The sequence below is a fragment of the Molossus molossus genome, unplaced genomic scaffold, assembly GCF_014108415.1.
Source record: "Molossus molossus isolate mMolMol1 unplaced genomic scaffold, mMolMol1.p scaffold_m16_p_19, whole genome shotgun sequence".
NCBI classification, from domain to species: Eukaryota; Metazoa; Chordata; class Mammalia; order Chiroptera; family Molossidae; genus Molossus; species Molossus molossus.
Genome location: NW_023425354.1, coordinates 2,915,982 through 2,928,247, shown reverse-complemented (window position 1 = coordinate 2,928,247; position 12,266 = coordinate 2,915,982). Strand labels below are relative to the sequence as shown.

Here is a 12,266-nt window from a genome sequence, read left to right as displayed (position 1 = left end):
AACCCCGGAGGCTGCCGGGAGCCTGTCCGACCACCCGAGGGCCCCTGCCCCTCCCTCGGCCCGTGAGCCGGCTCCGGCGCCCCTGGGGCCTGTGAACAGCTTTCAGGGTCCACCCGGAGTTTCTGATTCCGAGGTCTGGGCTGGGACCCACGTGTGGTTGCTGACAGGTTCCAAGGGGCTCACTTGGTGGCCCCAGGTTCTGGGCCCTGCCCTTCACTGACGGGTGGATCACAAGGCGCCTACCTTCTCTTCACGAGACACCCCGGTGCCTGCTCCCGAGTCCGTCTCCTTGGGCTGCATCTCCAGGACGGTGCGGAACAGCTTCTCCGAGGTGACCGTCAAGAAGCCGATCTCTGCGTTGGGGTGCAGGCCGTACAGGTAGGGGCTCTCGGGGGGCAGGTTCTCGTTGATGTACTCGTGGTAACCCTGAGAAGGGGCGGTGGGTCAGCAGGCCGCCAGGCCACAGCGGTGTGGGCTGGGACCTTGCCAGAGGGCTCTGCCCAGGTCTCGCCCTCTGCACACCCAGTGCCCCAACCCCTTCCTGGGCGCCCCTTCTTGGCTCCCCCGCTCCCCTCCCCTCCCCCGAGGCTGCATTTCAAACTCTCGTCTGGCTCCCTGGCGTCTTGCTCAGCGATACTCCGTCCTGTCGCCGCATCACAGGGAGCTGGTGCTCCGTCCGCGGCTCGTCCCTGGGGAAGCTGCTCACCTTGTAGTCCAGGTTGGGGGGGATCTGGAACCCCGGGGCCAGGTGGATCTCCCCCTCCAGCATCTCCGGCCGGATGTATTCCATCAGGTAGGTCCTGCACAGCCGGCGGTCCCAGTCGTCCGTGATGTGGCCGCCGTACATGATTTCGCCGAAAAGGTAGCGGAGGTCGTCCCAGGGCACCTGGGGTGGGAGGGCGGAGGCCGTGAGGGGAGCGTGCGGCTGCCCCTTCTGTCTGCGTCGGCGGGGGGCCAGCTCCTGGGAGCGGCCCTTCCTCGTGCACCAGGCCCGGAGGGTCACCTCTGCCCTCATCACCAGGCCTGAGGCTCCCCTCTGGGGCGGCCGCTGGCCCTCGGCCTGCTCCCCGCTGTGCGTGCTGACCCCAGCTCGCCCCTCTGCCCGGGCCTCGCTCCTGTAGCCCAGGCTCTGAGACATGGGGCCTCTGTGCCTCGGCCCCTCCCCGTCCACGTTCTGCAGAGCAGCCTTGTTCTGCCCCGACTGGGTTGTGACTCGGGCACCGTGAGTCTTTCTGGCCATGGAGTCCAGTTCCTCAGACCTGGTGGCGGGTGTTCCTCGGGGTCCCACCGGGAGTGCCCGGCCCGGAGTGCCCGGCGTGTTCCGAATGCCCGGCAGCTCTCACCCGCGTGGGCCTCAGGCCTCTGAGGTGCAGTCAGCTCCGGGCCACCGTCTGCCCACAACCTGGGCTCCCAGGGCACAGGGAGCCAAGACCCCACTGGGCAGCCGTGGGACCCCGCAGACACCTCGTGCCGGCCACCAGGTCCCAAAGCCCAGCCAAGTGACTGCCGGCTGCTGGGGGTGCCTGCTCCTCGTCACCCGTCCCCAAACATGGCCCGTGCCCTGCAGCCTCCCGGGCAGAGCCGGGAGTCGGCTCCCCAGCACCCATGCTCCAGGCACCGGCAACAGGGGCCCGGGAGCCGCAAGTGGCAGCCTAGGGCCATTGCCGGTGTTCTGGCAGCCACTCAGCCCAGAGGTATCAGCGTAGACACAATGAGACGCCTTACGTTCTGTCTTGTGTGTGTGCGTGTGTGTGTGTGTGCGCACATGCCAAGCTTTGGAAAGCCAGGGTGTATTTACCCCCGTTTCGACTGGCTGCATGTCACATGTGGCTGGTGGCCAGGTCCTGTGCTGGGCAGCATGGGCACGGGGCTCACGGACCTCAGAGGACCTCTGGGGACCTCATGGGCCCTCCGGCCCTCACAGGACCTCAGGGGACCTCACGGGACCTCAGGGGACCTCACGGGATCTCAGGGGACCTCACGGGACCTCACGGACCTCACGGGACCTCAGGGGACCTCACGGACCTCAGGGGACCTCACAGGACCTCACGGGCCCTCGGGCCCTCAGGGCGCTTGCCAGCCAGCACTGTGCCTGCACAGCCTCTCCCTGAGGATTGCCTGGGGCCGCTGTTTACCAAATACTAGCAAATTGAAGGTCATTGAGGAAGAATGTGCACAGTCCTGGCCGGTTTGGCTCAGTGGTTAGACCAGAATCGCAGGTTCAATTCTGGCCAAGGGCATGTACCTTGGTTGCGGTTTGGTCCCCAGCCCTGGTTGGGGTTGTGCAGGAGGCAACCAGTTGATGTGTCTCTCTCCCTCCCCCTCCCACTCTCTGAAAATAAGTGGGAAAAGGGTATCCTTGGGTGAGAATTAAAAAAAGAATGTGCTGATTAATCAGTTGTCTAATTTGGTCTCCCGAGTGTGTAGTCAGAATGTGAATATTCTCTGAATTGTCGTGTGGCGACAGCCGTCTTCCTCTGCTGGCCGTCTTGGGCGTGCTCAGCAGCAGCCCCGGAGTCCCACCCACTGGCTCTCCTCCCCCGGCCGCGAGCTGACTCCGGGCCGTCCTCCCCAGGGACAGGTGCAGTTGGCGTCCACACGTCTGCAGATGGGACCTCGAGTGCCTGTCCCCAGGCTGCCCCGGAGAGTCTGAGCAAGTCAGTGTCCGGGGCCGAGGGGCATGGCGACATGGCCACTGAAGTTGCTGGCCGTCGCCTCCCTGGAGCGTGGACAGAGGGCGTGCGGGGGCCTGGTGCCCCCCCACCGCTCAGGCGCACCGGGCACAGCTGGACTCCGCAGAGTGGGCACCGTCTCAGTGAACGTCTCGGGAAGTCTCGCGCCACCGCTCCTCCTGGACGAGCGCCCGAGACCAGTGTGCTGCGGAGGCTGCGGGGCAGGGCGCTCCGACCCGTCCTCCACCGTGGGACCCCCTGCACACCAGGCTGCCCTCTTCCCCTCCCCCAAGAGCATCTGCAGAACGAGGGGTGCCGGGTGCCGGAAATGACTTCTGCCCTGCGGCCCTCCCGGCCTTCCTCCAGGTTTCCCCGGGAATCAGGCAACAGACAACATTCCAGCCCAGATGACCTGGCCCGCGGCACCGCCTTAGGGTCTGGGCTGGTGGCTCCGCGGTGGCGGCCTAGGCTGGGTGGGAGTGTCCTCTCTGTGGGCCAAGGGGATGTGTGACATCACAGGTCATCAGAGGCTGACCCCTGACCAGGCTGCCCCAAGGGGCGGACTGCAGGGCTGGGCTCACCTGTCCCTGCCCTGGCCCGAGGCCGCCCCCTTCCCGGGCCTGCACCACCTCCTTCCAACAGGGTGGGGGACAGGAGGGAGTCCTGAGCGAGGGCCCCCAGGCCAGGCCGGGCATTCTCCGCCTTTCCTCATGGAGCCCCCCAAGTTTGGAGGCCAGGCTCCGGGAGGTCAGCGAGGGAGGGGGCAGAGCCGGGCTCACCCCCGGGCCCCTGGCACCAGCGCCCTTTCTGAGTACGCCAGCTCTGCCCGCCTGCTTCGCCCCCTGTCCCCAGGGGGTTCTGGGGAGCCTTCCTGGGCAAGTCGAGAGCTGCTGTCCTCCCGCCCTCTCCCCAGGCTGAGGCGCGATTGCTCGGGGGCGACAGGAAAAGGAGCCCAGGGCCTGTGGGGGAACAGCCTTGGTCTCCTCTGGGTCCTGGAGGCAGGAGCTGGGTGAGCCCGGGCTCCCGTGAGGAAGGTCCCGAGAAGGCCCAGCGAGGCAGGAGGACCACGCCCAGTTCTGCGGCCGGCGGCTGGGGCTGGGCTGCTCACTGGGGGCTGGGGCCCACCCCCGTGGTCACACCTCCAGGCCATGGGAGTCTCCCGAGTCCGCTTGTGCCCTATGGCCCCAGAGCCTTCCGGGGGGCGTGCTGCTCCTCACCCAGAGGTCTGCACATGGACTCTTCTTTAAAAAGGACGGGCAGCCTTCCAGTCTTCCCTCCTGACACCCGGGTCTGTCTCCAGGCTCTGACCGAGCCCCAGCCACGTCCACCCCGGCTCAGCCCGCCCCAAGGTGCTGGGTTTCCGGGGGACTCCCTGTTCAGGTGCTGGACACCTGGCCCTGTGAGTGTGCCAAGCAGAAACACTGCCCGACGGAGGAGGTGGCGGCCAGGGGCCCGCGCCCGGGATGACCCTCAGATGCAGACCAGCCCGGCCTGGCGCCCACGGGCCTCTGCGCGCAGACCGAGGACAGGACAAGAGGGCGGGCGGGGGTCCCAGCTGGGCATGGCCCACCCTCACCTTGGCGTTGGCCTCCAGGTAGTTGTACAGCACGTTGATGGAGATGGTGAGGTCCCCGTTGTTGAAGGGGTACGACCTGTTCCAGCCCTGGGGCCCGAACTTGCGCCTCTCAGCCACCACGGCGTGGAAGTAGCAGAGGGCGAACAGCACGCACTTGAACTCCAGCTCCTTGGTGCACATCTCCAGGGTGTCCTGCAGGGGGCGCAGGCACCGTCAGGCGGCCCGCAGAGCCACCCGCTGGGACCAGGGCCCCGACTGCAGCTGCTGCAGAGTGGGTGCTGGTGGGGTGGGGGCTGCGGGTGGGGTGGGGGTGGGGGTGGGCGGGGTGTGGACAGCGGGTGGGGGTCGGGGTGGGGGAGACAAAGCCATTGCCTGCTCTGGACCGTCTCTCGTCTCCTGGGAGAGAGCACCCTCAGAACTCAGATCGAAAGCGTTTCATCACTCACGTACTGAGGACAAGCCCAACTACTGACTTCCTAATAAAATACCCCCAGCGCGGGCCCTTTCGGGGCTGGCGATGAATTACCGGCATTCCTCATCCGCTTACGTGCTGAGTACCCCACACTCTGGGACAATGGGCCCAGTCTTGCTGTGGGGCAGGGGGGCTCAGGCAGACCAGCCCACTCGGGGAGTCAGGCCGGTGAGATGTCACTGATTACCATCAGTCTTTGCCAAGACAGCAGCCCCGGGACACAGGTCCCGGCGGCTCAGCTGCGTCACCCTCGTCCGCGCAGCGCTGACTGTGAGCCCCCTGAGCCAGGACGAGGGGACAGACATCTAGCAAATGGGCACGACCACAGAGAGAAGGGCCAGGAGAGAGCAGTATACAGAGGGGGGCCTCAGCCAGGTGCCCCTGGCCAGGGAGCTGCTCCGGGTCCCAGGCCCACGCATATCCTGTCCCCAGACCCCCTGCACCTGGCTGACCCTACGCCCCCTGGTCTCAGCGGTCGGCCTCAGCCTAGCAAACACTGGCTTAGAATGCCCCCTGTGCCCACGACGCCCCAGGCACACGGTGTGTACTGCCTGGAGGGGGGCTGTGTGACCTGTAGGTCTTTTCCTGCCTTCGGTTCTCTGTGACTTCACGCTGACCTTGGTGGGTCCTTCCAAAGCCAGTGGGGAAGGCTTAGCTGATGAGTCAGACGTTTTCGTCTATTATTTCATGTACTAAGTAAATCAGATGGAAGCTGTGTGTTCCTGGCGCAGTGCGCTCTGTAAGATCACTGCTCAGTGTTCCCGGAGAACAGGGGCTTGGTGTCTTCCTCAAAAACGTTTTAGACTCTGCCCGGCCGGTGTGGCTCAGTGGACTGAGCATCACCCCATGGCCTGAGAGGCTCGGTTCCCGGGCAGGGCACATGCCCGGGTTGCAGTGGGCGGCGTGCAGGAGGCAGCCGATCGATGTTCCTCTCTCACATTGATGATTCTCTCTCTCTCTAAAAAAATCAGTAACATAAAAAAATAAAAGCTTTGGACTCCAATCCAGAGATCAAGTGTGAGCGCTGGGAAGTCCTGCTGCAGAACGGAAGACGGTGGGGTAAAGACTGGACATCAGTGCTGAGGATTTGCAGAAGGGAGCGGGCGCCAGGGATATGACAGGGGTGGCGGCTTGGGGACAGGTTTAGGCTGGAGGGAGGACCATGTGAGCCAAGACCCCGGGCAGAAACGGGACAGGCCCTCAGAGCAGACCGGCGGAGGCCCCTGCACCCCATCGCAGAGGACCAGGAGGCCGGGGCAGCGTTCCCACGGAGGGCGGGTGGGGCCTTGCTGGGGAGGGAGGGAGACCTGGGCCTGGACAGAGCACAGAGCCCGGCGAGGCCGCAAGGACGGGGGTCGGCGCCAGGAGGCAGTGTGGCCCCAGCAGAGGGACTGGCCATAGGGAACCCCCCTGAGGAACTTGGCCGCTGCCTAAGGTGCTCAGACAGACCCAGGAACCAGACCTCATTCACCTGTGCTGACGTGCAGGTCGGGAAACTGATTGAACACATACATTTCTGTTTCATAAAGCCGTACGCGACCAGTTCTCCCCTGCACATGCCGTTTTTTAGGAATATGTTGACGTGCTAGGTGAGGCTTGTGTGTGAGCACACATGTGTGAGTGCACATGTGTGAGCACACACACATGCGAGCATGCACGTGTGAGTGCGCACGTGAGTGTGCATATGTAAGTGCATGTGTGAGCGTGCATATGAGTGCACATGTGTGAGTGCACATGTGTGAGCATGATGTGTGAGCGTGCATATGTGCATGTGAGTGCACACGTGAGAATGTGTGCATGTGTGAGCACACGTGTAAATGCATGTGTGAGCGTACATGTGAGCATGCATGTGTGAGTGCATATGTGCATGTGTGAGCGCACACATGTGAGAACGTGTGCATGTGTGAGCGCATGTGTGTGCATGAGTGTGTGCGTGCGTGCACCTGGGTGCATGTGTGAGCATGTGTGCATGTGCTTGCATATGCACGTGCATGCATGCGTTGCGATGGTGGGGATGGAACCAGAGTGCAGCGTCCTCAGAGTTCAGAGTCTGAGCCTCGGCTTTGCCCGGAGACTCCATTTGCTCAGACTGGGGACAGGCCGTGGGCGTGGGCACAGGAGGGTGGCTGCCCTACCTGGTTGAATAGGTCCAGGGCCTTGTGCAGGTTGGCGTGCATGCCCGTGGGCGGCTCGTTGGTGATCTTGATGGCGTTTTCCAGGATGCCCTGGGGGATGATGTGGGAGTCGGGGCTGGGGGCGGGCTCGGCGCTGATGTACACGCGGTAGTCCCCGTGGCTGCCTGTGCTGTACCGCTCCACCTTCTTGTCCAGCGTGCTCAGCCACCGGGCCACCAGGTGGATGTTCTGCGGCCAAGACTAGGCTTAGTGTCCGCCCACGAACTCTCCCCTGCCCTGGGCCCGCAAGGACAGGCCACTGGGCCACGTCCCCGCCGGCCCTTCCTAACCGAACCCGCGTCCCCACCCTGCCATCCACCCTTGCGGGGCGCCGGCACGCAGGGTGGTTTCAGCGAAGCGGCTGCAGCCCCAGAGTGGATTCTACTCCGTCAACCCTAGGCTCCGGCCTTTATCGAACAAGCCCCTCCCGCCGGCACAGGGCTGAGATGACGGGCCCCAGCCTCCTCCGGGAGGTCAGGGTAAAGAAGTGACCAGCCGAGGCCCCGTGGGTTGTGTCAGCCTCACTGCGGGGTCGTCAGGAGCCGGGCGGCCTGAAGGAGCCAGTGGGACGGCCGGAAGGAGGAGGGACCATGGACGGTCGTGCTGGGGTTCACCCGAAGCATGATGGGTGCGCAGCCTCCTGGCCGTTGGCTCGGGGAGGAGGGGCAGGCTGTCCCTCGTGTTTAATGATATCTAAAGGCCTTCTTAGGGTTCTCTAGCATGAAGCCCGTGTCTCTCTTACACTGACGAGTCCACACTGTCACCTGGCAGCCCCGACGCCCCATGCCACCCGGCTGGCCCGGGCAGAGCCGACCTTGGGGTGGGCGCCTCCTGCCTGTTTGTGACCTTGAGCCCCACGACCCGCTGCCTTTCAGGCCCCAGGCTGATGCCCCCCCAACCCCACCGGTGTGGAAGCCCTCATCCTGGAGGCGGTGCCCGTACCTGCAGGATGACCCAGTGTCCCTTCTCTGCCGCCACATCCAGAGCGTTCTCGGCCACCACCTCCTGACCTTGCCCCAGGGACACGTTGTGGAGTTTCCCGTTGTCGATGGTAAACCCCAGCTTTTTCCCTAAAGGAAAGAAAACCGGGAAAAGCTCAGCGACGACTGACTGACAAAGGCCGATGCCCTGGGACCCACGGCTGGGAGTCCCACAGGTTCCCTACGCGTGTGATCGAACACACGCAGCTCCAGAGTCACCGTTTTCAATTCCGTCTCAACGTGCACGACTCGGACATTCAACACATTTGCTCGCTGTGCCGCCCTCTCTCTGGTTCCAGAACATTCTCATCAGCCCAGGAGGAAACCCCTATCCATTAAACAGCTACTGTCCACCCAGCCCCCTGCAGCCACTGATCTGTCTCCTGTCTGTGGATGTACTGATTTGAGATTTTCCAGATAAATGGCATCGTAATACAGGGCCTCTGTGTCTGGCTTCATCCCCTTGGCATAATGTTTCCAAGGTTTACCTGTGGGGTAGAGTGTGTGTGTGTGTGTGTGTGTGTGTGTGTGTGTGTACACGTGCTCCACTCCTTTTTCATGGCTGAGTAATATTCCACTGTGTGGATCATCCCATTGTGATTATTCTTTCATCAGTGGATGGACCCTTGGGTTGCACCTGCCTTTTGGCCACTGGGAATGAACTAAAGCACTTGTTTGAACACCTGTGTTAGTCCCTATGGGGCCGGTGCCCAGGCGTGGAGTTGCTGGGTCAGGTGTGATTCTGAGTGACTTACGGAGGAGCCGCCGCACCATCTCCCACAGCGGCTGTTCCACTGCACATTCCCACCAGCAGGCACCCGGGCTCAGTTTCCCCCTCCACCAGTGCGGGCCGTTTCCCGGTTTCTGACGATGACCACCCAGGGGGCGTCAGCTGTCATGTCCCGTGGTGTGGTTTGCGTTTCCTGGCGACAGGCCGCGCGGCCAGCGGCACTCACCCAGGGCCTCCACATCTTTCAGGGGGTCGACCCCCGGCGACAGGATGAAGAAGATGGGAGTGGAGGGGCTGCTCTCCTCGTAGGACTTGGAGAACTCCATGCTCCGGCCCTCCACGAACTTGCTGCCCATCTTCTCCTCCACGAAGTTCCTGAGGAGACGCGCGTGGTCAGCGTGGCCGGGGGAGGGCACGTGAGGGCACATGCTTTCCACTTCGACCGCATTGGCTCTGGGCACCCCGCTCCCTCACGCTCTTCCTCGGAGCGGCCGTGTGTGCAGGTGGGAGGTCCCGGGAGCCCGAGCTGCCTGTTTCCAAAGGCATGGACGGTCACCCGGGCGGGAACACCGGCCGCAGCGGGACCGGTGCTCAGGACGCACCGGGGGCCCATGCCTCGGGGCCGAGTGCTCCCACGGAAGGGCTCCGTTTCTCGGGCTCCGGTACCCCACACATTCCCATCTGCTGTCCAGACAAGGGCAGCAAGACGGAGCAGAACGTAGAGGGAGCTGGGCGCTCTGGCCACGTCCCCGGCCGCACGGGCGCAGGGCTGGGGACCGGTGAGGAGGGAGGAGCTGGAATCACAGCCGTTTCCTTCAAGGACCGTCCAGCGTGGATCCGAAAACCACAGGAAAGGGACGGACTTTACCTAACACGTCTCTGTCCATAAGCACCCCCCCAAGCCCAGACTCCCCTTCTTGACCCTGTGCGCCCCGGGTCAGTCGCGGCCCCTCTTTATTTATTTATGTTAATCCTCACCTGAGGATCTTTTCCCATTGATTTTTATTAAAAAAATTTTTTTCTTTATTAATTTTTAGAGAGAGAGAGAGAAACATCGATGAGAGAGAACATCGACTGGCCGCCTCCTATGTACCCCCCACTGGGGATCAGGCCCACAACCTGGGCATGTGCCCTGACCGGGAATCGAACCGGTGACCGCTCGGTGCGTGGGTTGACGCTCAACCACTGAGCCACACTGGCCGGGCTCCCATTGGTTTTTATTTTATTTTATTTTTTTTATCCTCACCCGAGGACATTTTTCGATATTTTGTTCAGATAGAGGGAGAGGGAGAGAGAGAGAGAGAAACATCGACGTGAAAGGGACACATCGAGTGGCTGCCACCCACACGACCCAACCAGGGCCGGGGACAAACTGCAACCAAGGTACATGCCCTTAGCGGGAACCAAACCCGGATCTCTCCGGACCGCAGGCCGACGCTCTAACCGCTGAGCCAAACCGGCCAGGGCTCCCATTGGTTTTTAGAGAGAGTGGAAGGGAGAGAAAGAAAAAACATCGATGAGAGAAGACACATGGACTGGCTGCCTCCTGCGTGCCCCCCACTGGGGATCGGGCCCACAACCTGGGCATGTGCCCTGACCGGGAATTGAACCGGCGACCGCTTGGTGCGTAGGTTGACGCTCCACCACTGAGCCACACTGGCCGGGCTCCCGTTGGTTTTTAGAGAGAGTGGAAGGGAGAGAAAGAAAAACATCAATGCGAGAAGACACATGGACTGGTTTCCTCCCATATGACTCAGACCGGGGCCAGGGGTCAAACCTGCAACCCAGGTACATGCTCTTGACCGGGAATTGAACCCATGACCCTTCGGTCCGAGGGCTGGCGCTCTAACCGCGGGGCCGCACCGGCCAGGGCGAGGCCCCTCTTGTGGGAAATCCAGTGTTGTCTGGGCGACCTTCCGCTCCTGTGATCGCCGGTGGCCCGGCTCACTAGGCTCCGAATGAATCATGGGAGGTGAAACGGGCAGGATCGCGCCGCGCAGCCGTGTTAAACAGGACAGCGTCCCGGGCAGGGCCTGCTCACCCTCCAGCAGGAGGGCCTGTTCCTTCCTGGTTCACCCAGAGCCCGCGGGCCAGCGCCTGGCGGGCCCTCCCACCCTAACCCCCGGCACCCCGTCTGTGTTCACCCCCTGCTCTGGCCTTCGCCGGCCTCTGGGTTCCTGGGCCAATGCCGACCGCGGAGGGGGTGGGGCTCCTCCCAAGGCCTCCGACGGTGCGCACTCCGGCTTTTGGAATTGACTCAGAACTCAGCAGCTCTAGGACCCTTGTCCGGGAAGGGCCTCGCAATGCGCCAAGTCCTGCCCCGGGCGGGAATGTGATACATCTTTGCTGTTACCAAGGTTACCGGGCCGCACAGCAGGATGGCGTTCTCCAGGTCCCTGTGACCCCCCTGCCCCAGCGCTGCGTCCTGGGCACAGGCGTGGGGAGCCAGCTCCCGGCGGCTCGGGGGACCCTGGCAGCCCGCTAGCCCCCGCCGTGGCCATGTCTACACCACAGACGGTGGCCGGGGCTGCACCAGGCTGTGTTCTGAGAGCCCGTTGCCAGCACCCCACCCCACCCTGGGCGCGTTACCCCCTCCCTGGGCCATGACAGCGCCTGCCCAAGGGGCTGCTGGAGGGCGTGCGTTCACGCGCCGGCGGGCGGCACCTCCATGGTGAGTGCTCACCAGCACCCTTCCCTGTCGGTCGGGACTTCCTTGCTTTCGGCCACACTCCCTGGCTAAGGAGGGAGGCCACCTGCTTTCCCCGCCTGCAGGGCCCCAGAGCCCGCCGGGGTGCACTGGCCTTGGGGTCCCCCACGCCACGGCGCTCACAGGACCAGTGCTCGGCTCCTCCCTCAGGCCGCGCGAGGCTCCATGTGTGTTAGCTCGGCTGCTCTCCAGCCGGCACCTGCCCTGGCCGGTGCACGGGAGGGTCTCGGGTTCGATTCCTGGTCAAGGCACACACCTGGGTTGCAGGTCCGATTGCCCCCTCCCCCCACCGCAGGGTGCGTGCTGGAGACAACCAATCGATGTGTCTCTCACATCCATGTTTCTCTCTCTCTTTCCCTTCCTCCCTCCCTCCCACGGTCTCTAAAAATCAATGGGAAAAAAGTCCTCGGGTGAGGATTAACAACAAGAAAAAAACCCTGGACACCCAAATGTGCTCCCCAGCCCCAGCAGGACCCCCAGCAGGTGGTGGTCCCCACGTGAGGGTGGGGTGCCCTTGGCCTTGACCTTTCCCGGGATGCTGGCCCGTTTTCCCGCTTCCTCCCTGGGCCCAGCTATACCACTGTCCTGGTCACCACTGTCCCGGTCACCACTGTCCCGGGGACCAAGACGCCTGGTTTCCCTCCACCCCTTCCTCCCCACACCCCTACCCCCCTGGTTCGCTTCCTCTTAATCCAGGAAAACAAAGCAAAACAGAAACATCTGTGAATCCCATTGGGTGGGAGCCAGGCCTCTGCCCTGCGGGGGGGCCTCTCTCAGGGACGCGGCCTCTTTGGGGACATGTGGATGCCTTGGGGCTGCTGGGACAGAGAAAGCCAAGATGCCACCCTTGACCCTGGGTGACGGGCCCAGGCCGCCTCCTCCCGTGACAGCTCCGTCCCCGTCCTCCAACGGGGGCGGTGGGTCAAGAGGTGCCCCCTGGGCGAGGAGGGGTGTC

At 63.4% G+C, this 12,266-nt stretch overlaps 1 protein-coding gene across 1 annotated transcript in view; it reads right to left on the bottom strand.

The window, feature by feature from the left end:
• Window positions 1-12,266, bottom strand: part of DNAH17 (dynein axonemal heavy chain 17) — a 101,217-nt gene that overhangs the window by 4,107 nt on the left and 84,844 nt on the right. The window contains exons 71-76 of the mRNA XM_036267784.1: window positions 8,831-8,979; window positions 7,837-7,964; window positions 6,856-7,083; window positions 4,249-4,440; window positions 707-886; window positions 244-426 (exon numbers count right to left, since the gene is read on the bottom strand). Coding sequence (XP_036123677.1) covers window positions 244-426; window positions 707-886; window positions 4,249-4,440; window positions 6,856-7,083; window positions 7,837-7,964; window positions 8,831-8,979 — 1,060 coding nt within the window. The remainder of the gene's footprint in view (window positions 1-243; window positions 427-706; window positions 887-4,248; window positions 4,441-6,855; window positions 7,084-7,836; window positions 7,965-8,830; window positions 8,980-12,266) is intronic.